Consider the following 25,738-nt stretch of genomic DNA (forward strand, 5'->3'; position numbering starts at 1 on the left):
TTACGTAATTAGAGCAGCTCTAATTTTGTTATTGTTTGTACAGGTAAATGAGGAGATTGTCGTGACCGGTCTTTTTCGCCCCACCTAGTTTGTCGTCCTGCGTCCGCCACTGCCCTTAGAATATTATGGGCCTGTTTAGATGACCTGTAAACGCAAAAAGGTGTAAACGCAAAATTGGGGGTGTAAAAGTTTACAGTTTTTTGCGTTTACGGCTCCCACCCCGTAAACGCAAAAAAGCCGCAAAATTTTCGAAGGAATCTTGCCAATTTGAAGTACTAAATGAAGTTTATTTACAAAACTTTTTGTATGGATGGGCTGTAAATTGCGAGACGAATCTAATGAGCCTACTTAATCCATGTTTGCAACAGTGATACTACAGTAACCATCCGCTAATTATTGCTTAATTATGGATTAATTAGCATCATTAGATTCGTCTCGCGATTTACAACCCATCTGTGCAAAAAGTTTTATAAATAGACTTCATTTAGTACTTCAAATTGGCAAGATTCCGTCGTAAAATTTTTTTGCGTTTACAGGGTCCAGATGAAAAAAAAAATACGCCGGTCCGTTTAGATGCGTAAAGACAGAAACACCGTTTTTGCAAAAAATTTTTGCCTTTATGGTCTGATCTAAACAGGCCCTATATAGAGAAGCTGCAACTGTAAGAACACAGTTCATGTTCATGGAATGTGATTGCGTCAAACTATTGCCGGATTTTGGATTGTGCTCCTTGCGTGTCTATGGCTCCGTACCCCCCGCCGCCGCTGGAACTCGCCGCGGAGCTGGAAGAACGGCAGAAGGAAGCCCACGGGCCGAACCACAAAAGGGCAGCTCGGGCAAAGACAGCAAGGGGCGGCCCTTCCAATGCACACATTTAGCCCAGACTGGCCTACGTGCGTGGCCCGTTAAAACTCTAATCGGCCCAACTGGAAACGCCACCCACCCGAGACTTGCGTGAAGCCGTGAACGCTCGACGGGTGGGGGGATGCCGGATGTTTTGTCCCACCTCGGAAGAGGAGAGATGCGTGCGCGGGGGAGGTGGGTATAAGATTAGGGGGTGGCCGGCCTTGGCAAACCATCTTTGCGCTTGGGGCAATGACGCAGCTAGTGAGGTAATACCGAGGCGCGTCAATTGCTGGTTGAAAACTATTTCCAAACCCCCTCTTTGGCCTCTGTGCCACTGAGAATTTCTGGAAGGGCTCCCTCTCTTCGGATAGGGGAAAGCCCTACAAATCATTTAAAATTTACTAACATTAAGAGTTTTCTAAGTTAATATATCCTTGGGCGTACCTATATGGGTTTGGAAATCCTGCAGATCAAAGAGAAGTTCTTGAAATTTATTTGTTTCGGATGTAAGGAATTTGTTGGAATTTTGGAATGCATTTGCTTTGAATGTTGGGTGCCAAAATATGAGCAAGATCATAAATTTTGGTATTTGTTTGGTTGATTTCTAAAATATTGGCATGATTTAGCTGTTTGTGTCAATTCCCTCCTCTTCTAGTACTTGTATTTTGGCAATTGTCAAAATTTTGGTAATCATATTTTGGTACCCAACCAATTGCTATTCTTTCTTGTCTACTTTTTGGCAAGTAAATTTGATATGCCCATATTTTGGCATGCCTATGATTTGGTAGGGCAAGTTTTGGAACTCAACCAATCAGGCTGTAAAACTCAAACAGCCCGCGTGCCGTGATGCAAAAATCAAAGAAGGCTTAGTAAAACATTTTATGCTATGCTGAAATGAAAATGAGTGGAAACAAATCAACAGATTACACTAATAGCTAGAGACACTTCAAATTTACACGAAAGAATAACGATAACCAAATTCACGGCAGTTTAGGCTTACTAGCAAAATGGAATATATATCGGCTGGAAGCTCAACACGGAAGCCCGTCCACTGTTAACTGGCACTATGCTACACCAATTAAGGCCTTGACCGACAATACTCTAATGTCTAACCCTAAATACCTACGGTCAGCTTTGGTAAAGCAGGCATCTTCCACGCCGGCATCAGGCTTGGGGCCTAAATATGGCGTTTATAAACTGCTTCAGGTTGTTGCAGGGCAAGATCTCGATATCCAGATTAAGCGGTTTGAGCAACTTCTCGGAGGTCTTGGGAACTACACATTTCTTGTATCCCAGCTTCGCAATAGCCATCACCCTCTTGTCCATTCTTGGCACCTTTTAAATAGAAAATTGAAAAAAAAATATTACAACAACTAGATACAGTTATAACAAACTTGATAGGGGCAGAAGCATAAGATACTGTCTTGGGAGTATGCAAGAGAACGTTATCCCGTTTGGAGTATGGCAATTTGGCCTCTTTGCTTACTGTCTTGTGTCTACTCCACAAATAAGTGACCTTTCGGGGTTGTCTTAGGTAAACGATCTTGATCTTTGGTTTCCAATTTTACACTCTTTCTAGCTAACTTTTTTGGGGCCAGGATATACGCGCGATTGACAGGATATTGGCTGGGATATAGCTTATGGAAAACTGTATGGGGATCAGAGATATAGTTTGCAGTCACTGATTACTTGTTTGGACAGTACATTTTAACAGCACAATAGACATTTGAGAAGGCCTGGAAGAATAAGATAGGCAATTCTTTTTAAAAATTCAAACATTAATCTCCGCTATTCTTTTCACCAGCACATGTTATGTACTTCCTGTCAAGTGTCAACTCAGATTACGGATAAAGCAAACAATGGAGCAGAAGAAAGCTTACAGTCCTAAGTTCACCGCCAAGACCGATCTCTCCAATAAATGCAACATCATTTGGGATAGGAAACTCCAAGAAACTGAAGACAACAAGAAAAGAGGCTTCCTTAAAATGGACAAACAGTGAAAAAATAGACCAAAACAGGTCTCCCACCTGCTTTTTATGCAGAAAAAGAATGGCAAGAGAAATCATAGAACTATACTTTGTGGTTCACCAATCTGCTTAGTTGCACAAAGTTTATCAGTCAGTTATCATGTCTAACTACACCCCAGAAATCACAAATGACTGTAGCAACATATCATAAGAACAGCAGGCTGCGAAATAGTTGAGTGACTTAGGCACCTATACTAACTAAAACGAAATCTTGTACTGGTAATGATTCTAAAATAAAGCACTAAAATTACTACCTGCTGCAAATTGAAGCTGCTATTGCCAGATCTCCTGCGGTCTCAGTCAACTCGAAGCCACTGACAACATTCAAAAAAATAGCCTGCAGCATGACCAGAAATATAGCACCAGAAGAGTATGGGAACAAACACAGAAAATAGTCACTAGTGCATTTCTGTATTATTCCCTAATCCAAAAGTTGGTAACTTAAGAGATTTAGTGAACATGGTCAGAGTTATGCCATTACCATATCACATACTCGCTTAATACAACCAGAATTCGAATGCATCAAACATGTAAGGACATCCACATATCACCTGCTCTAATGTTGATGCAAACTAGGTCATCAGACCACACTGATGCAAATAGTAAGCCTATACATATGACAGCCAACTGATTGTATCTCAGAATTAATACCAACACAATGTAAAGAAACATATATTGTATGACATAGTAATAATAGAAAAACAATCTCTTCGAACTTACATTATCCTGAAGTTTTAGGCTTGCTTGCTTCATAAGAACCTACAAAATAACAAATGAGATTATTATTTCACAAAATATAGGGAAAAAAGTATTGGTCAATTGGTTGAGTTGTGGTTCTGGGTGTACTAGGGATCAAATCTTGGTTGTGCAACTTAGTGTGAGCATCTCTATGGAAAGTGTGCGTCCGTGCTCCTTATATCTGGTTTATGCTACCCCACAGACGTGTGGAGGCATGTGTATTTGTGTGTCAATGGTTATAATGTCAAAGAACACATACTCCCAAAACATCTCATCCCACACATATATTAATGTAATCTGGAAACCACAACCTTATTTTTCTCTTATTCCAGCAGAAATGCAACAAAACATGCAAAACTAAGTCTACGAGAGGGCTAACATACATAGGCAAACTTATCAGTGTCCACATTCAAAATAAGCTACAGATATGCTGTCGAGATGACATGACATCTAATGGTATCTCAGCTTAAGGTGCTATGTTTGCAGAGGGTTATAAGCAAGCATGATCAAACTAATGTGAATTCGACTGCGACAGAATGATCTAGAGCTGAATAAAGAAGTCAGGTCTGGCACTATTTATGCAGCTCTAAAGCCAAAATAATGGTGTATCAAGCTAAGATAAACTAGCAACAATATTCATTTCACAGGATCCCATTTTTACAAGTCACCCTGCTGGAGCTTATCCATAGATTTATACCCTAAGAAGTTAACATGCAAATGGCAGTTTATCAGAGGTGTGGTACTTTATTGGCTGGATATGTTAACTTCACGCTTACAGAGATTATGACATCAGCCCTTCTTGTTGGTATGCCAACTACTTGTCCAGAACGATGAGAGCCAGAAACACACAATGCCTGCAAATGGAAGAAATTTCACCTCACGGAAGTCCATTAGTTTTTATACCAGAGCTACTGACAACTCAAGTATATGACACTATAGAACAAAGATACAATATGAAGTATTGGAAGGAAAATAATTTAGCCACTCAATAAGACCCAGTGACCTTACAATGAAGACTGCAATACCTGAACTTCGACAGCAAAAGTCCTAGATCCATCTAAAATAACAGCTACAGCAACCCCGGCCAGAATTTCAGAATCAGAGTCATGCTCGGTTAAGAACATCTGGCTAGGATTCAGAACAGCTTGCAGACCAAATTCAGCCATCTCAAATACACCAAGCTGGAACAATAAGAGGAAACGGAACAAGTGAATACATGTTCTTTAATATCTTCCATAAAGAATAGTTTGATGTCTTATGAACACAAAAAATACCTGAAATTAAAGATAAAAAGAGAACAGGTACACATATCAAATGGCAGGTTTACAAACAGCTATTCGCAACAGAAATTGTAGCAGGGTTTCTGATAGGACATTCTAAATTATGGAGTTACATGCAGTAAAGCACTATGCTCTCCTGACAGAGGATCACACTCCTGTAACAAGCAATCACTTTGTTGGCAATGGTAGATGCACTAGGATGAGTCTTATTTTAGAAGGATAAAGATGTCCACGAGCAAGACTAAAGAAGGCATCAACTGACCTGGAAAGAGAATTGGCAGAGCTCTAGATGGGCATGACAGCACATGAAAGAGAGAGAAAGGATGGATTGATGGAACAACCATGAAAAGGAAAAAAAAAACAAAAGGTGGCAAATGGGGAGGGAGGGGCTAGGGCAACGCAGCAGTCAGATCGGAAGGGGAAAACTTAATAATTATTGGTGGGTTCTTTTTTTTCACGAAACTAGGAATCGTATTGCATTTTTTTATCCATGAATAGGATAAAATCATGATCTGGGCAATTCAAAAGGAAGTCTGGCACCTCATTAAGTCATGTGCAACATAGCCCTGCGCTAGAAGATTGTTTGGTACATAAGTTTGCAGCTTCGCTACAAGCACAAGGGCACAAACAAGTTTGAATTTCTGAACGTTTAAAACAACAGAATATGAAAAATAAGCTATGACAACGATTACAGTTTACTCCTGCAATCTCTAGTAATTTGTGCAGTACGATGGTCTAGCCTTAGTTCAAATACATTAGCATTATCACAAGTAAGGGGGTGTTTGGTTCCTGAGGGCTAAACTTTAGCCCTATAACATCAAAGAGAATCTTGTCAATTAGAAGTATTAAATAAAATCTAATTACAAAACTAATTGCAGAACTCCTAGGCTAATTCGCGAGACGAATCTAATGAGGCATATTAATCCATGATTAGCGGATGGTTACTGTAGCATCACTGTTGCAAATTATGGATTGATTAGGCTTATTAAATTCGTCTCGCGAATTAGCACCCATCTGTGTAAAAAGTTTTTTAGGCAAATTTTATTTAATACTCCTAAATGACAAGATTCTTTTTGATATGACGGGGCTAAAGTTTAGCCCCTGGGAACCAAACAGGGCCTAAATTATACTAGATGAACGACTGAACTGTATCATATAGGGTTTGTCAAACTACTGCAACCATTTATCCATATAAGAATCAGGCAACAGTGTCCATTTTTAACATAACCGTGTTGTACCCATTTTACAGGTTAGTCCGGTATGGCAGTGTTGATATTTTTATACACTTGTGGAGCAAACTTGATAGTTGATAGACGGCATAGGAGTATACCTCATCTGTTGGACCGAAACGATTCTTAACCGACCGCAACAGTCGATGGGATGAGCACCTCTCTCCCTAAAATAAGAAGACAAATCTTTCATCATGTTTAACATCTATAATAAGCAGCACAATTTAAAGCTTTATTGTGTTAGCATTTTACATGTTTATCATCTTAGAGATTTACAAACAAGTATTACATTTCTATTTTCTGAAGATGATCTAGTTTTATGAACTGGATCATTCTACCTTCCATGATACAAATGACAACACATAGAAAAGCACTCGAAAGTTTCAAGAAATGTTCATATTTTCCTCCAATATTTGGAAGAGTAATTCACCAACCTCCATATACAGAACAACATCCACTATGTGCTCTAAGAGGCGAGGACCAGCGATATCACCACTTTTTGTAACATGTCCAATCTGAAAAATTAAAAAGTGACAAGATGCTACTAATGAGAAGAAAATAAAGGCAGGAATTGGTCTAGGATGTGTCCGCAAACTTCTTGCATGGTGGTTAGCTTACCAAGAAAACAGGGATATTAGTCAGTTTTGCAAATCGTAACAAGGCAGAGGTGCATTCCTTGACCTGTTGTCCACAAAAGGCAGAGATTTACAGCAACAGGCAACATAGATATGAATTATTCAGAACCATATAACATAGTCTAGTTCAACAATGTGGACTTCTATCCCATAGATTTGGCACAATCTCAAGCTCAAAGATGTAAACTGTGCTCGTTCGAGAAAAAGACGTAAACTGTGCTAGATTCTGTAATAAGACTGAAAAATAAGGTCGATTCCTACACCAGTGTCCATTGTACTAATACATATCCATGAAATAACTTTTGCTTGAATCGAGACATGTTCAAGATTATGAGTGGCGAGCCAGGCACTGTAGCACAAGATGGCTCATCTCATGTGCAATCTTGAGCCATTATGCTGCAACAGCAAGGTTGCCTCTTACGTCATTTAGCTGCAAACATAGCTTATGGTCTGGTTACTCTGCTAGTCAATCATGTCATTTGCATATTTTACATCTCTTGCTTAGTGCTAAGTTTCTTAGAGGTCAAACCATCCCAACTATATAACTCTACAAGGATGGGAGTGCATCTCTAAAAGATTAAGAACTAAGAACCCACTAAGAAGTTCTGTACTCTAACCAAGCTTCATAGATCGAACAGAGAGGCATGGAAGAAAAAACTCCCAGACAGCTCGCCAAGGCCGAAAGTTCCCCTCCCCCAGGGCCCAGGGTCTACAAAGTCAGGACCACACCAAATTATGCTCATAATATAAAGAAAAAGAATATTCCATATCAAGCTCAACCTAATGGAAAGTACTGAAAACAATGTAAGCCCTTGAATTCAGTTTGAATTGAAGAATGAACTTCATTGCCCGAACATATACAAGTTCCACGACACTAACTGTCATTATTATGGCAAAAGCAAATGAACTGATCAGTATAACAGTAAATAAATTTAACGTAAACAACTAGCCAATAATGGGAAGACATGACATGTTGACATGCAAGTCTGGTCTCAATATAATCTGAAAATTATAGGTGAACTAATAGAGGTACCTGTGCTAAATTGCCAGCACTTCCAGCGAATGATTTGACATAAACTGTTTGAATGGAATCGATAATAAGAGCCCTTGGAGACAGCGGTTGGATTTTGTCCAAGATATCCTGTGAAACAAGATTTTTGATGAATATAGATGGTATATCAGAATCAGAGGGGTTGTTAAGGTTTCTTCTGAGAAATGTTTTAATTAGGACAGATGGTAAAAAGAGATCCTATTATAACTTTATTCAGGGCCATTGTCATCTATAATAAATACATTTTAGATAACATGCAGATTGCTCAGTTTTATAAGAACAAAACAATATTGTAGAAAATCTTTGAAGCATGTGATTCTCAGGCTGCTAGTTTTGCTTTGTTGATACGAATTATGAATTCGAACAGCAGGAGTACAGGACATTAGCAGCTTTATAGATAATTACAGATGATGGTGGAATTGATGCATGTGGAATCATAAAATGGTAAAAACCAATGAGTAGATTAGCCCAGAACAAAATACCTATCTATCAGTAGTCTTATTAGCTGGTATTAGGAAAGCTCATATAGGTGAAAAAGGAGATCTGAGATGAGCAAAGAGTTTTACTACATATTTTTGGCACTCCAGAACATTATGTTACAGTAACTTTGTTCACTGGAATTATAAGGAGTTTCCCAAGGTAATAAAGACTAGCAAATGTTCACCTTACATAAAAATGGGTCTATGATCCAAAAAATAAAAATAAATTCAGGAGTATGCACAAGTGGAACCACATGAACAGATTACCTCAATATCCGTACCAGAGTAGAGGTACAACTTGCTAGACGTGATACTCATCCGATCAGCCCTGTTTCCAATTTGCTCAATACTCTGGAGCATAGTTACAAAGTTAGAAAATATAGTGTTCTAAGATTCTACGAAATTCAAATCAACAAGAAATAATCAAACGCTGAAGGCTAACAGAAAAAAGCATCATACAGATCAGTGAATAAGACAAATACAGGTGTAAGCTACGTAGATTGGATAGGCCATAAAGATTTAAGAGACTGTAAATGTCAGCCACAACTAACCTCCTCACCAGAAACATATACAACAGGAGAAGACTCCTCGACCATGAAACTCTCCAATATATTCGAAGCAAGCTACAGATACAGAAAAAACATTTGTCAGATTCCAGAGATGGGAACATCTGTAATATTCCAAAAGCTAAGGAATAAGGTTACAGAAAACTACATAACTCAAAATGTAAGAAATTAATTAGAAATATATTAAACGGTATAGTGTGGACAAATGAACACAGCGATCATATTGAATTGAATGCACCAAGACAAAAAAGAAGGTCAAACTAACACTGTATAGCCAAATGTGTATATATTTTACCTGTAACATCAATGAACTTTTGCCAACACCTGGATCCCCACCGACTAATATCAAGGAGCCTGCATAAGTTTGATGTAATAGGTGAAGCATTGATTCATGGGATAAAAAGATGTTTGTGACTTGGCAGTTGTCACATTTACTTTTCTGGAAAATAATGACCGGAACAGTGAATGCTTCTTTTTGTATCGGAACTCTCCTATGATAGGTAGTTTGCCAAATAACACATTCAGAAGAAATGTGCAAGAAGTTGTGGCATGTAGGGCAGAAGAATTGTATACTTTAAGGTGCAGCAATGAGTCCTAAGTTGACTCAAAGCAATATTGCAAGCAGATCAACAGTCTGGAATCACAGATGCAATTATAAGCATGTTACTTACTAGCACATAGCTTGCTATAGATTTGCTATGTGATACTGTAAGCTTGATTCAGTACCGTTTCAAATAGAAGAACAACGTAAAATTCTAAATAAATGACACTTAAGCAGCAGCATTTTACTGGCACATGATTCCTATAAGCAATTTAAAAAGCTTTAGTACAACTGAGAGTTTATACAAATACAAACCCTGATCTGTGCCTGGCAGATGCAAGCTAACTATCAACCTATACCATAAAAGTTAAGAGATGGTTTACCAGGAACAATGCCACCACCAAGCACTCGAGCAATCTCCACTCCAAAGCTCCCCGACCTACAAACAAGACAAATCCATATATGTCATCAGCTAATAATGAAAGAATAAAATTCCTCAGCAAGTTACCCAGCAATCGAATTGCATGGAGATAATATATTTGAAGGTAACTCCCACGTACATATAGAATAACAGCAAATTCTAACACGTACATATAGAACAATAACAAATTTCAAGATGATAGCTTCATTTATCTATACAATTACTTCCCCCCAATGTATTGGATAAGAAGCCACGGAAGATTACTCTTAATTTCTCATAGTAACACTATATTGAGCTGGGTGAGAAATGTTACAGGGGTATGCGCCACTCAGCCTGATTGACCCCCTTGTTCACCTCCTGAAGGCTCTGCGGCACAATCTCCTTGCTCTTCTGAGGAATCCACGACCGGGCGATATGGTGCGACCCCTCCGCAGAGGCATTGCCATCAGTCCCCAGGACGTACCTCTCCATGGTCCCCGCCGCGTTGCAGTGGCGGCAAAAGCCCCACCACTGCGAATCGGCCTCCTTGCAGTTGCTGCACACGAACGAGAACCTCTCCTTGCCGCCCTTAACCGCGGGCTTCCGCGGCGCCGCCAGTGACGACCACGAGGTCTGGGCCTTCGCGACACGCGCGCTCGCCCGTAGCCTCCCCTTCTCCTCGTCCTCGCCCGCACCTTCCCCCTCCTCCTCCTCCTCCTCCTCCTCCTCCGCCGCCGCCGCCGCCGCGGTGGTGGACGACGAAGGAGGGGAGCGCTGCTTGACGATGCGGCCCGCGGCGGGGTCGAAGACGGCCCAGGCGTGGGACTCCACGGGGGCCTCGGGGTCGGAAGCGGAGGGTGAGGGGAGCGCCGCGGAGGCGCTGAGACTGTCGGTGACCGGGTCGTAGGTGGCCCATCCGGCGCCGCCGGTCGAGGGCGAGGAGACGGAGGACGACGACGAGAGGAAGCGAGGGCGGGCGGAGAGCGGGTAGCTGGGGAGGCGAGGGTTCAGCGGGCGTGGGCGGCGAGGGTTCGGAGGGCGGAGGAGGCGGCCGGAGAGGTGGAGGAGGGAGCGCAGGGAGGAGGGCGAGCGCAGCATCGCGGCGGACGGGTGGGGCATGGAAGGCGGACGGGTTTCGGAGGGTTTTGGCCGGGGTTTTGGAGGAAAATGGAGCGCCGCGTGCGTGCCGGCGCGGGAGGAAGGGGAAAGGGGGCCGCCGGACTCGGGCGGTGGGCCGAGTGCGCCACGGGTGGTGTCGGGTCGGACTGGACGAACTGAAAACGCTGCGGCGCGACGAAGACGTGACGACGTCCACGATGAAGTCTGGGAAGCTAATTCGAGTCCACGTGAGATATTTGGGTGTGACCACGTTGTAAGTTGCAGAGAATAAACATTATTTTCAACAAACGTAAATGTACGTATCATTAGGCCAAGGTCCAAATTGGTCTACATGGAGGAGAGAGGGAGGGAAAAGGCAGCTCGCTAGCTGATGGTCGCGAACGCAAACCGATACAAAATATGGTTCTACCATCTCTAACGTGCACAGATCAATACTCTGACAGATCACTAGTCACGATTTTTTTTCATTTTTGAATTATTTTGAACTCCACGTATGCTAGCAATGTGGATAGCTCCTTTGGACAAGGCCTTAAGGTCACCCGAAGTTTCATATTTATATTTTCAAAATGCCACAATCAAGAGGGTATCTAGTTCACGAATAAAATAGCTCACACAATACATATATATTTGTTGTTTTCAAATCTATATGCAAGGCATAAACTGCTTGGAAACAGTGTACGCATGGTTTTCATCCTATGGCACTAATTTCTTCTCTCACCTAGTAAATTGTGTGTTATGTCACTCGCTACAATTCCTACATGGCAGCTCATGTATTATACCCATAAAACTGCTGTTGAGAATGACCTCAGCGGGGAGCCAGGGGAAAAGTGTCGATGCACATATTGTCTTCGAGAGCGAGGAAATAAAAAAAAGACCAAAGCACAATTTTCTGTTCCACAAAAAATGCAATATTAATATTTCAAAAGTGGTTGTTCCTATATTACACATTTGTAGTACAATTTTTCTGTTCCACAAAGAATGTAAACTGGTTGTTCCTATATTACACATCTGTATGCTACATTTTGCTTAGCAAATGCTTGTTTTTTTAATTAAATCTTAGTCCCCCGATTCCAATCTTTTTTTTTAGGAGGAGGTCCTCAGCTCCGCATCACTAGGTTGCAGGCTCGCAATTTTCACGTGAAAACATAATATTTTTAGAACAAAGACTAGCTTGGTTCTGCTTTTACTAAAAGTACGTAAAGTTTCTTTTGGGATTACCAGCTTACAATAAAGCAGCACAAACATGTCCAGAACATAGGCAAAAAAGTACGCACTCCACCTCACAGCCTTCAGCCTAAAGATAGAACAAGCTAGAGCACACAACACAGGAATAGAGGAGAACTAGACCACCAACGCCTCCTTCAGATTTGTTCGAGCCCTTCCTTCAGTTTGGACAACACGTCCTCCATAGTCCGCGCTTTCCTGGTCGATAGCGTACTCCACTGCTAAAGAAAGCCCAAAGATTTGTAAGCAATAACTTTAGGGTTACATATCAAGAAATCACAGAAAATCTAATCATTCCTGGTGCGCCAAAGCGCCTAGTTCACTCCAGCAAGAATAAAAATCAGGATCGAGTTGGGATAGGAATTCTGTCGAGCTCGAAAGCTCTTAAGAAATTAGGGCTACACTCCCAGCCCAAGCTCTCCCGAACCCAACCCCACACGAAAACAGCCAGGGGGCATCTGAAAAGCAGGTGGTCACTATCTTCAGCCCTGCTACACATTTGCAAGTTGGTGACCCATTCCAATTCCTCCTACAAAGTTGCACAGCTGTTTTTAGTTTGTCATGCTAGACCATCGAAAAGAAGATCTTAATTTTCAGAGGGGTTTTCAGCTTCTATATATCCACCATCCTCGTGTCTACGCATCCGGGATTGACAATGAACTTGTATAGTGATTTTGTAGACTATATTCAGTTTCTCTCCAGCTTCCATATTTGAGAGTCTTCCTGCTCATCCAGCACTACAGTCCCCAGATCATTGCGCAGCCTTTGCCATTCGTCAACCTCCGAGGTAAGGTTTCTTATAAAAACCATGGCTTCCTCATCGTTCACTGCTCGCTCAACTGTTATATCAGAACCTCCCACAAATTGTGTGTAGGTTGGGGTACCTCACCCTTAACGGGCAGTCCCCTAACCATACATCATCCTAAAACCTGGTCCTCTTCCCATCTCCAACGACCTCACCACTACCCTGCTGAACTTAAACCAGCTCTTGCACTTGTTCAGACCAGACCAGAATTGCAAGCTGCCTCTAGACTTGTGTTGGAAGAAACTCTTGCCGTTCAGGTATTTCTTTTCTCAGCAATTCTATACACAGACTCTGGTCTCCACTCTCCAGTCCATGTATCCATTTCCCTAGTAAAGCAGTATTCATAGCTCGTGTCTCCAAGAACCCCAAACTGCCACATTCTTTTGGTTTGTCGAGCGCATCCCACTTAATCACGTGATACTACTTCTTCTTCTCCTTTCCTACCCATTGCCAGAAGAATCTTGCCCTAATTATATCCGATACATCCTCTGATGGTTGCCGTCGTAAAGCAGGTAGAAGCCCATCGTATGCATGGGGATGCTAGTCAAACTTGTGTTAAGAAGGACCGCTCTCCCCCCATACGAGAGCTGGGTGCACTTCCAAGCAGCCGGCCTTTTATCAATCTTGTCCAATGGTTCACTCAACCGTGCCTCTGTCAGCTTGATATCAGTCACAGGAATCCCCAAGTACTTCATAGGTAGGGAGCCTACCTTGCACTTCAGAGCCCCTGCCCCCGAATCCTAGCTCTGCTGGCCACTCCCTAGAACAAAGACCTCGCTCTTGTTGCAGTTTATTTTCAGGCCCGACAACTTCTCAAAACAGAACAACAGGAACTTGATCATTGACATATTTTTAGGATTATTTTTCAGGAAGATAACCGTATCGTCCGCGTATTGCAAATGGGTCAGCCCCCCTCCACCAAGCGAGGCACCAAACCAGAGATTAACTTGCTCTCTCTTGCATGTCTCAACATCTCGGGTAGTGCATCCCCAACCAAATTGAATAGCAAAGGGGACAACAAACCCCCTGCCTCAAGCCCTTATAGCTCCTAAAGAACTCCCCTCTGTCTCCATTTAGGTTCATAGCCACTCTACCTCCTTCTACTGCTCTGGTCATCCACTCAATCCATTTCTCTGAAAAGTTTTTCCGTGTGAGAACCTCTTTCAGAAAACTCCAGCGGACTTTGTCATAAGCTTTCTCAAAATTCAGCTTGACTATGATGCCATCCTTCTTCTTAACCCTCAACTTATGCAACACCTCATATAAAATTAGCACTCCATCCAAAATGTTACGGCCAGGGAGAAAGGCAATTTGGCTTTCTCCAATCACTCTCCCCGCCACCCTAGTCAATCTGATAGTCAGAATCTTTTTTATAATTTTGCAGACTAGGTTAAGCAAACAAATGCACCTTGGACCTTTGGAATCAGGGTGATCACACCATAACATAATTTTTTTTTTAGTTACGCATAGGCCGGCCCAGCAAAAACTACAACACTAATAAACTAGGGCCAGCTGGAATAACTAACGATCGATCAGGTGGGCTCTTGGGCCTGCAGCAAAGAAGACGGGAGGCGGAGTTTGCCCCAGTTTCTGCTCCTGCTGCGACGGCCCATAAATTTGTCCGTGGGCCTGTTCGACGTGGAAACACACCCACACTCTTTTCTGCTCTTACTCCTCTCCCACACGCCGCATCCTCTCTCTCGGCCCCGGCGTTCCTCTTCTGATCTCCTCCGGGCGGCGATTGGGCGAGTGGCGCCGCGCCACCCTTGGCCAGTTCTTCGCTGGGCGCTGCGCCGGCGACGAGCATCCGACAGGGGTATGCCCACCCATTCCCTTCCCTTCCTGCTGGTCGAAATTGAACACCCACCCTAAAGCATGCTATTTGTATTTGGATCTGACCGTGTATTTTACCTACTAACTTCGATTTGCTTTTGCAAATACCAAATATTGGTGTGCATGTGTACACCCATGTCCTTAGGTATTTCAAAAAAAAAAGTCCTTAGGTCGGCCCCTGCCTAGATCCATACCTCTCCGTCGTACCTTGTAACTTGCACCGAGCCTACACGCTTAGATAATCCTAGTATGTCCTAATAGTTGGGAATATAATCTTTTTTTTTGATTTTGGATGAATTAAGTTTTTACATGAGAAGATAATAATGTGTGCTTATGCTTTTATCTTTTGGGTATCATGGTACGATGTATTCAGTGAGATGTTGCTCTTCATAAAGCAGTGAATACATATTGGTCTGGAAACACAATAATTTACTGGTTCATGACCAGATTGAATCATTGGACATGAACTTTCGGATGATACTATATGCATTTTCACCGTATTATGCAAGTTGAGCAAAAGGAAGCGACACTGAGTTGACATTTGAGTGCATTATATTGAACCCGAATCACAAAGAGATCTTAATCGAAAAAAATCCATTCAGAAAAGTTGCTGCACTCTCTAAATGTCTATTTAGCAGTATGAGTTCTTACTAGTTGCCCGTTACTGTTACATGTATAAAGCATTTCACGGGGTTTCGGGATGTTTCTCTGCAGCTGATAGAGGAAATTTACCTTTATCTATCTACTCCACATTCTTTTGCGACTATGGCACTAGCGGCTATCTACAGCCTTTTCATCATTAACAAATCTGGTGGCCTTATATACTACAAGGTATGTTCTTGGGCTCCCCTTTCTCTTCTTTCTTGAGTTCTTGTAGACCTAGAGCTTTGGTCTGAAGAACCTGCAATCTCTCCAGGACTATGGTTCAGCAGGGAGGATGGACACAAATGACAGTCTAAGATTGGCAAGTCTCTGGCATTCAATGCATGCTATCTCTCAGCAACTCTCCCCTACCCCTGGCTGTACTGGCATTGACCTCCTACAAGCCCATAATTTCGATCTTCATTGCTTCCAATCCCTGACAGGTATGTAAACTGCTTGATACTTCCGAACTAGAGTATATTTGGGGCACTGTTGGTACGCTTACTGGATCAGTTCAAGGTTTACAAGCTCTGACTATGCAGTAGGTCCCTAACTTGCACAACTTTGCCTTTTTCTTGCTCTTCATGTCAAGAGGCTTTGCATGTAGCACCGAAGCGCATGGTCATGTGCTAGACCATCTGCCGACTGCCGTGTAGCCTTTGCATGTGTGGGAAACCTCCATTATCTACTATTACTTTGCCCCTGTCAGAATTATGGCGCTAGGTAGCAGCATTTGTCAAGCTCCAGATTGGGAAGATTTTGTAGCACATGAGATATTTTTCCGGCAGTACCGAGGGTGTGAATGCTTATGGTTTACTCCCTCCGTCCCATGAAGAGTGCAATTCTAGATATATGCAAAACATTTTTTTTTGTTGTTAAAACTATGGATAGTTTCATTTGGACAATTGTGCAGCTAAGATATATGCACCTGCCAATTTATCTTCTAGAGTATGTAACAATTTAGTAGTAAGTTGCCCAAATTGGCCCGACTCATTCTCCTACGGTGTGTCCAGCCACTTGGATGTACCATTTGATATCATCAGGCCCAACTGATGTCATAGGTTATTGATTATTTGGCTAAGTTTCTTTTTTTTCATATTTGGCACCTGTGCTGTTATTGATCTGCTCTGTTTGTTTCACTTGCTTCAGGTACAAAAATTTTCGTTGTATGCGAGACTGGCGCGCCAAATATGGAAATGCTGCTGAAAGTGATCTATGAGTTGTACACTGACTTTGTCTTGAAGAACCCGTTCTATGAGATGGAGATGCCAATTCGGTGTGAGCTCTTTGATCTCAACCTGGCACAGGTGATCCAGAAGGACCGTGTTGCACTCTTGGGTCGGTGAAACTTGAAGACTTAAATGGTCTAACCCCCATCATGTATCTTGTAGTTTCTCCTTTCTCTAAACTACACTCAGATTTGTGCAGCTGGAATTCTAAGATCTACCCGTGTGTATAATCGATAACTACATCTGGAATGGTCTGTTGCTCATCTGTAAAATTCCAGACATGTGATGGAATGAAGAGTTTTGCGTACAGAAAATGTTGCTGCCAATAGCTACTCCACGGAAAGCAGCTTTTGTTCCTGCTGCCTGCATGTTTTACCTGTGAGGAAGCTCGCATGAGCAATGGCCATAGTTCTTCGCTGGGATCCCCTGTAATAACCATAGGAACAGAGCAGCAGTGCCATGGAACAGGCCATGGTCACTTGTGTTCTTCTGCCTGCGAGGCTGCGACAATCCATCTCAAGCCACCAGAAAATTCAGTGCCAGTGAAAACTGAAAACGATATTGTTGCATGCAATTGCTTCTGAAATCCTTTTTTCGAGACGTATACTAGCAGCATCGATAGTTTGAAACTGTCCTTATCCTACCTAGATAAACTGATTTTTTTTTTGCTCTACTAATCCTTGGGTGCATTTGGTTCCCGAGTATCGCCTCCCAAATTCAGGCGCGCTGGGTGTCAAATCGACAGGTTCATCGGCCCCGTGCTCGACGAAGCGGTCGCCGTCGCGCTCGCGCAGCAGTGATTCAAGCAGCGGAACCGCGGCCGTGCGGAGCCAAGCCGAGCCGCCCTCCTCCGCGGCGGCGCGCCGAGATGAGCCTCTCCCACCGCCTCCCGCCGGGGGCGCCGGCGGTGGACCCCTACTACGTGTACGCGCCGCACCCGGAGCCGCACCGGCAGGGCATCCTCACGCTCTTCGTCGCCGGCCTCCCCGACGACGTGAAGCCCCGCGAGATCCACAACCTCTTCTCGCACCGCCCCGGCTTCGACCACTGCCTCCTCGAGTATACCGGCCGCGGCAACCAGGTCCGTCCCCCCTCAGCCTCTCGCACGAGCCTCGGTACCCGCCCCGTCCTCCTCCGCCTGTGAGCCTGTGAGCTCATCTAAGATTTCACTGTAGTTGAGGGCACAATCCCGATTGATATAGCAAAGGAGAAGATAGATTGCTTCAGATGGATGTGTGCGTCGACGCAATGATGCTGTTTACTGAATTCTGATTCTAATCCTGCAGGCTGTTGCTTTTGTGACGTTCTTCACTCATGAGGCGGCCCTGTCGGCAATGACTTCTTTAAATGTGAGTTAAACTACCGAGCTCAGCTTTTGCTATATCTGGAGTAACTAGCATTCTAGCAACCATGAAGTTGGTTGCCTTCAACCTTCTTAGTGATGCAAGGACTAGGGAGACAAACAATCAAGTTCCTTTTGTATCTTCTCATAGCGTGCCACATGATGCTGGTGCAGATAAATAACTGAATACTTTACGAAACCAGGCCAGACCATATTACCTAGTTCCATGTTCATTGTTCGTTCATCATGTGACCCTGACACGTGATCTAAACTGAGTAGAAATTTTAAAAATTAAAGTGTATGAAGCTGAATCATTAGCAATTAGCATAAGAATTTTAGAAGTGAGGCTTTATTGGACACTTTGTGGACTATAGCTCATATCACTGACTCACTAGAACTAGGTAGCCTTACCATTCATCCAGTTACAAGGTGACAGGAACTCGGAAGCTTATGTTGTTTTATCATATGTCACTTCAAGCTTATTAATGAATTATGTTGTCTTAATGTTGTGTGGTTGCTAGCACCTTCAGTTTAACCGCCATGTCACTCACTATTTAAACCCACCTCTTTTGTAACTATGTCTGTAGTCAGGTAGCTTGTAAAATTTGCCTGGCTTGCGTCCATACGTAGACGTGGAATACAAGAATATGTTCAAAATATCGGGATACTTCTTGGCCAATTACCAGTAAGAAAGTCAACTTAAATTCTATGAGAAAACATTGCTCTGGTTACACAGAGCTATAAACCTACTTGGAGCTTTAGCACTGCTGCATAAAAGAATATCCATGCTTGTCAAACCTAACCAAATTGTAAACTTTTACTTACAGTATGTAAAAAGCATAAGTTTAACATATGCTGTAGTTGATAGAAATTAGCCTACAAATTCAGAAGACTTTACTTTGTAGCTTGCAACTGTCACTTATCTAATATTCTGATCCATTTCAGGGAACAATTTTTGATCCGGAGACTGGTGACCGTTTGCACGTTGAGCTAGCTAAATCAACTTCACGCAGACCTCGTGGAGGTGTCTTTATATGCCATTACAAATTTTCATAATATTAGAGTTTCCTGCCTGCCTGGATTGTTATTTATGTTAACATCACTTTATCAATTCTTGTATTTAATGTTAACATGCCACTACATCAATTCTAATCAGTTGATGGTAATATTTTTATTAGGTGGCGATGTCTACCGAGTTATTGACAAACGAGCTAAAAAAACAGAAGGAAATGCTGATCATGAGAACTTTGGTGATGAAGAAGCATGGGAAGAGGATGAGGATGGTGGCAATGATGATAGTGGTCAGCCTTATTGCTTGATATCTTTATAAATCACTTGTTATTTTTGTTAATGAGCTTACATGAGATGCTGTTTATGTGGTGCAAGCCCTTAATTCAGTGGTGACATTCTAATCTTGTTAGTAGGGCATGGGCAAATTCAAACCCCCAATTGTATTTACCTTTTTCTTTCTCGTATTACAATATCAGGTTGTTCATGACTTTGTTGGGACCGCTAAAATTGTTTTTATTATTTGAAACGTTTCGTGTTTATTGCTCATTGTAACTAAAAGGACTGAATTAGGATTGAAATAGCACCAAATTATGGGGTGGCAACTTTCTCACTCATGTAGTAAAACAATGCAGTCTAGGATTTCTGAAGGCACTATAACTACAAGATAGCATAAAACTCACCTGCACATTTTTGTTGGCACCAAACGTTTAGGTGATGGAGGATCAGATGAGCCATCAGGCACAGAAAATGAAAATTCCAGTGATAAGAATGAATTTCCTGCGGATCAGAGGTTGGCATGTACATCACTTCACACATAGTTGGAGATGATGTCCTTTCTTTATCTTTCATCTTAATAATAACATACCAAAGCTGCTTCTCTTGTGTTATCAACTTACATTTGATCTTTTAGTGGTTTATCACTAATGTTCCCCTTAATGGGCAGTGATCAATCAGCGCACAAGCAGCAGAATGGGCAATCTCCCTCAAATGTGAGTTTATTGTTATGGTTTTACTTCACATATTTATACCTACCACCATAGTTGTAATACCAATGCACACTGCTACAAACCTGTGGAAAATTGCAAGTAGTTGTAAATTTGTCATTAGATTGGAACTGGAACGACATGCATTTGTGCCTGCGGGAGCTATTAATTTTACTTACAGCTAGAGAATGCTTGCCAAACTGTTCCTAAAATGTGGATATATGCATGTCTTATTTGAAGAATCATCTGGTATTTTGACTTATCCACCAACTAACTAGTGGGTGGATTTGTGAGAGCTGACTTATTCTTGTGTTTCTTACTTAAAAGCTTGCTTGACATGGTTAAAGCTTGCGATAATATGGCATGGTTGGTGCAGGATGGACGAGACAAGTCTTCAAGTGATATAGCACCTTGTTCTACTCTCTTTATTGCAAATTTGGGACGTACATGCACAGAGGACGAACTAAAGGAAGTTTTATCCAAGTATGATGCGCAAATTCTTCTTTTTTTTGGTGATGTGGATTCAAAGCAAAGATATTGACTATCATTGTTTTACATTGTCAGGGAACCCGGGTTTCATGTCCTTAAGATGCGTCGCCGTAGTGGAATGCCTGTAGCTTTTGCTGATTTTACGGTATGCCTACCTATACTGTTATTGTTTTAAGCTACCGAGCTACTGCTGTTTTATGGTGCAAAAAATAAAAATGAAGTATATATCCACATTTTCTCCTTGTCTGTTACTCATTTAATGAAGTTTCTGAAGATCACCTAGTAAGTTAGTAAGCGAATGCAGAATGCTGGTTCTGTTGGAATAGTAGATAAATAAGGACCATTCTGTCCTAAGGCTATAAGGAACACAATTCTTTTCAGTAGAGTGACACCTCATTATTTCTCCGTAGGTTTAATATTTTTTTTATTTTTACCAAGAGCCTGAGACAGACACTTGCAATATGCAGGATATCGAATCATCTACAGCTGCTATGAATAGCCTCCAAGGCACTGTACTGGCTTCTTCTGATAATGACGGGTTTCACATTGAGTATCCTCAATACAATGCTTGCTTTTATTGCTCTATTTCTGTTCCTTACCTATATATTCATGTCAATACCCATAAGATATCCCGCGGTACAAGACAATTTCTCTTTTCTTGTTCCGGATTTCAGTGGGTTTGACATGGCTTGCATCTTTGCATTGTTCACTTCTGAGTTTTGAAGACCATCCGGTGGCTTCCCCGTTTATTGCATTTGCCATGATTGCCGTGAAATGGTAACCAGTTGTTCGATCCTCACTTCAAATAGAATCCTAATTGCTTGCTCGAGAGCCAAGCTGTCGATGTGGTTAGAGCTGCTGTTACCATTTATATCTTATGGTTGAAAATAAATCCTTTGCCATAGGCTCATAGCGTGCAATTTGCTACATCGAGTGGAAATCAGATACCATCTTATGTCCTTGTTTTCTTTAACTCTAGCCTACAGGTACGCAAGGTCAAAGATGAGGAAAAGCTAAGCTAGTTGGACGTTGATGGACTGCAAGGTTTTGCATGTGATCTCCGCTCATCCTGGGTATCAGTAGTAGGCAGGCATCCCTGCACATGTAACTATGTAAGCTGCCTGTAGCATTCGGATTTTGCTTTATTTATGAAAGCATGAGAACCGAGAGCGGTGCCGATTGTCTTATGCTAGAATAGCCGGGTTATTGTAGTATTGTTGAACGAACTTCCCTGTCTGGAAACTGCTATGATCAGATCAGGCACGATCTGTACTTCACCAGGACAGATTTCACATGACTCAGTTTTGTTCTGAAAAAAGAGCGATTCGAGCTGGGATCAGAGCTCAGATCTCTTGCCTTGGATTAGTTCGGTTGAACTGGTTGCCAGGGAGCAAGCAGCGTCGGGTGATCTTGGCAGAAGACGGGTTGCTGACCAACTCCAGTTCCGTTGTGGCTACGTTTCGCTAAATCAACTGAGGAACTCATGTTCCCAGGCTCCCATCTACTCCATATGTACTTTCTAGAGTCTAGGTTACTGTGCGTGCAAGCTGACAGCTCTCCCTCTCTCCCCGCAACTTGGCATGAATCCGTGGTTTTTAATGCTTTCTACGCCTTCAAATCTGCAAGATTTCCAATGAAATTTTGATTTTTAGAATGTTCATCTTGAGTTGGTGATAATCAAAGTTGTCTATTAGGCAAATAGTTTTAATATTTATGTTAAATGTTTTCAGTATGTACATTTGTAATATTTGCGTGCAAAAAATGTGCATCCTAATATGTTACACTATTTCTTAATTTGTTTCTTGGTTTATAAAGAAAATTGTGCATCGATTATTGAATTTTTTTCACATAAATATGTGCATCTCATACGTTCAATAATTTAGTGATTTTTATTTGCACAAAAATATGTGCATCTCATCCGTCATATTTTTGAAAATTTTTGTTTAACTATTATTTATAGGGATCAAATCAGAAGTGCATCTTGAAAAATAAATAATTTTAAGATTTTCTTGTGTGCAATTATAAGTGCATTTTGTGTCCTCGGAGAAAATGTGCATCACCGTAGATTTATTTTTTATTTTGCTTGCGTACATCTTAAGCATTTGAAAAAGAAATAAATATGTGCCTCCAGTGCAGCTACCGTCGGTCTCCGTGTTTCTCTCTCCACGCTCTGTCTCTCTCTACGCTATCGGACAAGCTGACACCCACCTCCTTCTTTTCCACGTGTCGCAAATCCACGATCCCCAAGCTGCACATCTGGACGGTTGTACAGATGGGAGCCGGGGATCCTAAGTTCCCCGTTGCTCTTTCCGGCAAAGCCGAGATGGGTCAAGGAGACACAAAACCGAAAAGGTGACAGTAGACCACACAAAAAACAAACAGTCTTTCAAAAAAAGGAAAACAAGAAGATGGATGCGAGTCTTTTTTTTTTTAATTACCGGATCATTTTATTTGTTTGCGAGGGCGTGTATTTTATGTTTTGATCATAGACCGACAGAATTAGTACAGCGGGTCGGTCCTTTTCGAAAAAATTATAGGGGTCGGTGACTCGGTGAACCTTCACTTCTCTTCCATTGGCACGAGAGAGAGAGACTGCCACAGAGCAGAACGGTAGAAGCAGCTGGAATTGGACACACGTAAAGGCAGGAGGAGGACGCTCATAATGTCCGCGTACGGGTGTGACTGCGACCACACCACTCAAACGGAAGCCTGGGAACATGAGTTCCCCAGCTTTGCCGCCGTGGCCGCCTCCTCGTCTACACACTACACCTACACCCGTGCACGGACGGGGCTCTCCATTCTCACCCACGATCGGCCGCCTCCCGACGTGGTCAGCGCTCGGCCAAGCTGCCAAGTGCGAACTCTCCTCTTCAAGACTTCTTCAGGTGTCCAAGTGCTTCCAACCATTTCTTCATGCGTGGCTCTATGCTTCGTGCTGCGGCCTCGTGATCGTGCCTCCACCGCCAGCCGCGCACTCCCCCTGCCTCCGACACCCGGATCCTCCACGCCCGCGCCCGACGGAATGCCGGCCGAGCGCGTCGACGTCGCGGTCCTCTCGCGGACGCTGGTGCGGGCGTCCGACCCGCCGCGGGGCTTCCCCGCGGTCCTCCCGGTCTCCAACCTCGACCTCATCCTCGGCTCCTTCCACATCTACCTCGTGTCCGTCTACCCCGCCCCGGCCGCGGGCTTCCCCGCCGTGGCTGCGGCCGCGCGCGCCGCTCTGCCGGCCTTCCTCTCCCGCTTCTTCCCCTTCGCCGGCCGCATCGTGGCCGACGCCTCCACCGGCGTGCCCGAGGTCGCCTGCGACAACGCCGGCGCGGAGCTCGTGGTGGCGGAGGCCGCGGCGCGGCTGGCGGACGTCGACTTCGCCGACGCCGACCGCTCGCTCGCGCGCCTCGCGGTGCCGTTCCAGGAGGGCCTCGCGCTGTCGCTGCAGCTCGTCCGGTTCGCGTGCGGCGGGTTCGCGCTGTCGTGGGGCTCCGACCACCTGCTCGCGGACGGCCACGGCCTGACGGCGCTGCCCAACGCGTGGGCGGAGCTGCTCCGCACCGGCGGCCTCTCATGGGAGCCGCACCACGAGCGGGCCTCCCTCTTCCGCCCGCGCTCGCCGCCGCGGTTCAGCCCGTCGCTGGACGCCGAGTTCACGCGGTACGAGCCGGCGGGCCTCCCCAACGCCCTCCTCACGGCCACCCTCGTGCGCCGCAACTACGTGGTCTCCGCCGCGGACGTCGCCCGCCTCCGCGCGGCGGCCAGCACCCCGGCCCGCCGCGCCACCCGGCTCGAGGCCCTGTCCGCGCACGTCTGGAAGCTGCTCGCCGCGGCCGTGGGCGGCTCCGACGCGCGCTGCCGCATGGCGTGGCTCGTCGACGGGCGGCGCCGCCTCGACCCCGCCAGGTTCGACGCGGACGCCGTGCGCCGGTACCTCGGCAACGTGGTCACGTACGCTTCGCGGGAGGCGGCCGTGGAGGCCGTGTCGTCGTCCCCGCTGCCCGACGTGGCGGCGATGGCGGGCGCGGCCATCGCGGGGGTGTTCCGGTCGGAGCGGTTCGAGGAGCTGGTGGACTGGATGGAGGCGCGCAAGGGGGTGTTCCGGGAGGGTGGCAAGTGGACGGAGGCGGTGGGAGCCGGCACGGGGAGCCCCGCGCTGGTGGTCTCGGCGTTCGTGGCGTTCCGCGTGGAGGGGGACTTCGGATTCGGGCGCCCGCGGCTGGTGATGCCGTGGGTGCGCCCCGGCCGGCTCGGGTCGGCGGCCATGACGGTGGCGCGTAGCCCGCGGGGGGACGGGTCGTGGGTGATCACCGCCAGGCTGTGGCCGCGGCTGGCCAACGCCGTAGACGCGGACCCGGAGGCCGTGTTCAAGCCGGCCGCGGCCGCGGCGCTCGGGTTCGGCGACCTCGAGCCGGCGGACGGGGTGCAGCATGCGAGCCGCTTGTGAGGGTGGGGCGTCTGGCCGTGCCGACGTGGCGCGGACGGACGGCGTCGGAGCTGTGCCGCTGACACGTTGTACAGTGGCAATTCTTGTCGACACCATCTCAGGACAAAGTATTTTTTGGACCTACTATTGTTGAGTTATTTTTTCCCCTGTCGATTCATGCGATAAGTTTCCGTCGTGACCGAACAAGTAGCTGTGAGACCATCCAGACCTTTTGCAAGCTGCATCTATGCAAGTCAAGGGGTGATGTCTGTCAGGAGATTATTCTGTAATCACCTTTCTCTAGAGCTGAATTATTCCAGTCCCTCAACGGTAGACGAAAAGAACTTCATTTTTACCGGACGTGGAGGATAGCGATTTTCGTTGGACATATGGGAGCACTAGTTTGGAAGAAATCTAGGAGCAAGCCGCCGTGGTTTCTTGAACACGTTCCAACAGCCGCCATGGGTAACGCTCTCCGAACGAGGGTGAGCACAAGATCCACCGGAGTCCAAACAAGCTGCTCGCCAATCAGCACGACGATGCGCTCCGCGGCCACCAGGTCCCTTGTGAAGCAGCTTCTCAGCTTATTTTTAAATTATTTGGCGAAACGCTTGTACACAGGAGAAGCTGAACGAAACTACGATCTCTAGCTTATTGTAAGTTATAAATAGCTTTATCAGGTGCTTTATAGATGAAGCTGCTGGAAAAATATTCTTTTTTATAATTTTATATAATTTTTTTAAAGCTCTTTAGAAGCTTTGCAAAAGAAGCTCTAATTGTTAATTCTGCACTCAGAGATAAAATAAGCGAGATACCAGAAACCAGTTAAAATAAGCGAGATTCTAGAAGCCATAG

At 44.3% G+C, this 25,738-nt stretch overlaps 4 protein-coding genes and 1 non-coding gene across 7 annotated transcripts; 4 read left to right on the forward strand and 1 right to left on the reverse strand.

The window, feature by feature from the left end:
• The first annotated feature begins 1,077 nt into the window (after nucleotides 1-1,077).
• On the forward strand, nucleotides 1,078-1,226 carry LOC112891264. Its single transcript, XR_003228487.1, has one exon. It is a non-coding gene; the product is annotated as a U4 spliceosomal RNA (small nuclear RNA).
• A 521-nt stretch (nucleotides 1,227-1,747) lies between these two features.
• Nucleotides 1,748-11,057, reverse strand: LOC112888722 (DNA repair protein RadA). 3 transcript variants are annotated; one of them, XR_003227908.1, is made up of 15 exons: nucleotides 10,127-11,057; nucleotides 9,776-9,831; nucleotides 9,147-9,205; nucleotides 8,837-8,908; nucleotides 8,553-8,636; nucleotides 7,789-7,896; nucleotides 6,739-6,801; nucleotides 6,555-6,635; nucleotides 6,222-6,287; nucleotides 4,637-4,792; nucleotides 4,388-4,465; nucleotides 3,594-3,632; nucleotides 3,128-3,187; nucleotides 2,727-2,799; nucleotides 1,748-2,181 (listed from the first exon to the last, which is right to left on the reverse strand). XR_003227908.1 is itself a non-coding variant. In XM_025955022.1 (15 exons), exons 1-15 carry the CDS (start codon nucleotides 10,909-10,911, stop codon nucleotides 2,011-2,013), a joined length of 1,974 nt encoding a protein of 657 aa, XP_025810807.1. In that variant the 5' UTR covers nucleotides 10,912-11,053; the 3' UTR covers nucleotides 1,748-2,010. The 3 variants fall into 3 exon arrangements, 2 of the variants coding, with proteins under 2 accessions (XP_025810807.1, XP_025810808.1); XM_025955022.1 differs by having other exon boundaries at nucleotides 3,128-3,210; nucleotides 10,127-11,053; XM_025955023.1 differs by lacking the exons at nucleotides 1,748-2,181; nucleotides 2,727-2,799 and adding an exon at nucleotides 2,887-2,938 and having other exon boundaries at nucleotides 3,128-3,210.
• Nucleotides 11,058-14,598: 3,541 nt separating this feature from the next.
• LOC112888725 (trafficking protein particle complex subunit 4-like) lies at nucleotides 14,599-16,939 on the forward strand. Its single transcript, XM_025955025.1, has 4 exons — nucleotides 14,599-14,756; nucleotides 15,488-15,604; nucleotides 15,690-15,858; nucleotides 16,565-16,939. Exons 2-4 carry the CDS (start codon nucleotides 15,539-15,541, stop codon nucleotides 16,759-16,761), a joined length of 432 nt encoding a protein of 143 aa, XP_025810810.1. The 5' UTR covers nucleotides 14,599-14,756; nucleotides 15,488-15,538; the 3' UTR covers nucleotides 16,762-16,939.
• A 161-nt stretch (nucleotides 16,940-17,100) lies between these two features.
• LOC112888724 lies at nucleotides 17,101-21,815 on the forward strand. The gene is made up of 10 exons (XM_025955024.1): nucleotides 17,101-17,725; nucleotides 17,931-17,993; nucleotides 18,932-19,010; nucleotides 19,165-19,287; nucleotides 19,709-19,787; nucleotides 19,941-19,986; nucleotides 20,357-20,463; nucleotides 20,545-20,614; nucleotides 20,937-21,019; nucleotides 21,456-21,815. Exons 1-10 carry the CDS (start codon nucleotides 17,513-17,515, stop codon nucleotides 21,484-21,486), a joined length of 894 nt encoding a protein of 297 aa, XP_025810809.1. The 5' UTR covers nucleotides 17,101-17,512; the 3' UTR covers nucleotides 21,487-21,815.
• Nucleotides 21,816-23,215: 1,400 nt separating this feature from the next.
• LOC112888908 (putrescine hydroxycinnamoyltransferase 3-like) lies at nucleotides 23,216-25,243 on the forward strand. The gene has a single exon (XM_025955300.1). The coding sequence runs from the start codon at nucleotides 23,492-23,494 to the stop codon at nucleotides 24,902-24,904; it is 1,413 nt and encodes a 470-aa protein (XP_025811085.1). The 5' UTR covers nucleotides 23,216-23,491; the 3' UTR covers nucleotides 24,905-25,243.
• The last annotated feature ends 495 nt before the right edge of the window (nucleotides 25,244-25,738 follow it).

Source organism: Panicum hallii, chromosome 4, assembly GCF_002211085.1.
Source record: "Panicum hallii strain FIL2 chromosome 4, PHallii_v3.1, whole genome shotgun sequence".
NCBI lineage: Eukaryota > Viridiplantae > Streptophyta > Magnoliopsida > Poales > Poaceae > Panicum > Panicum hallii.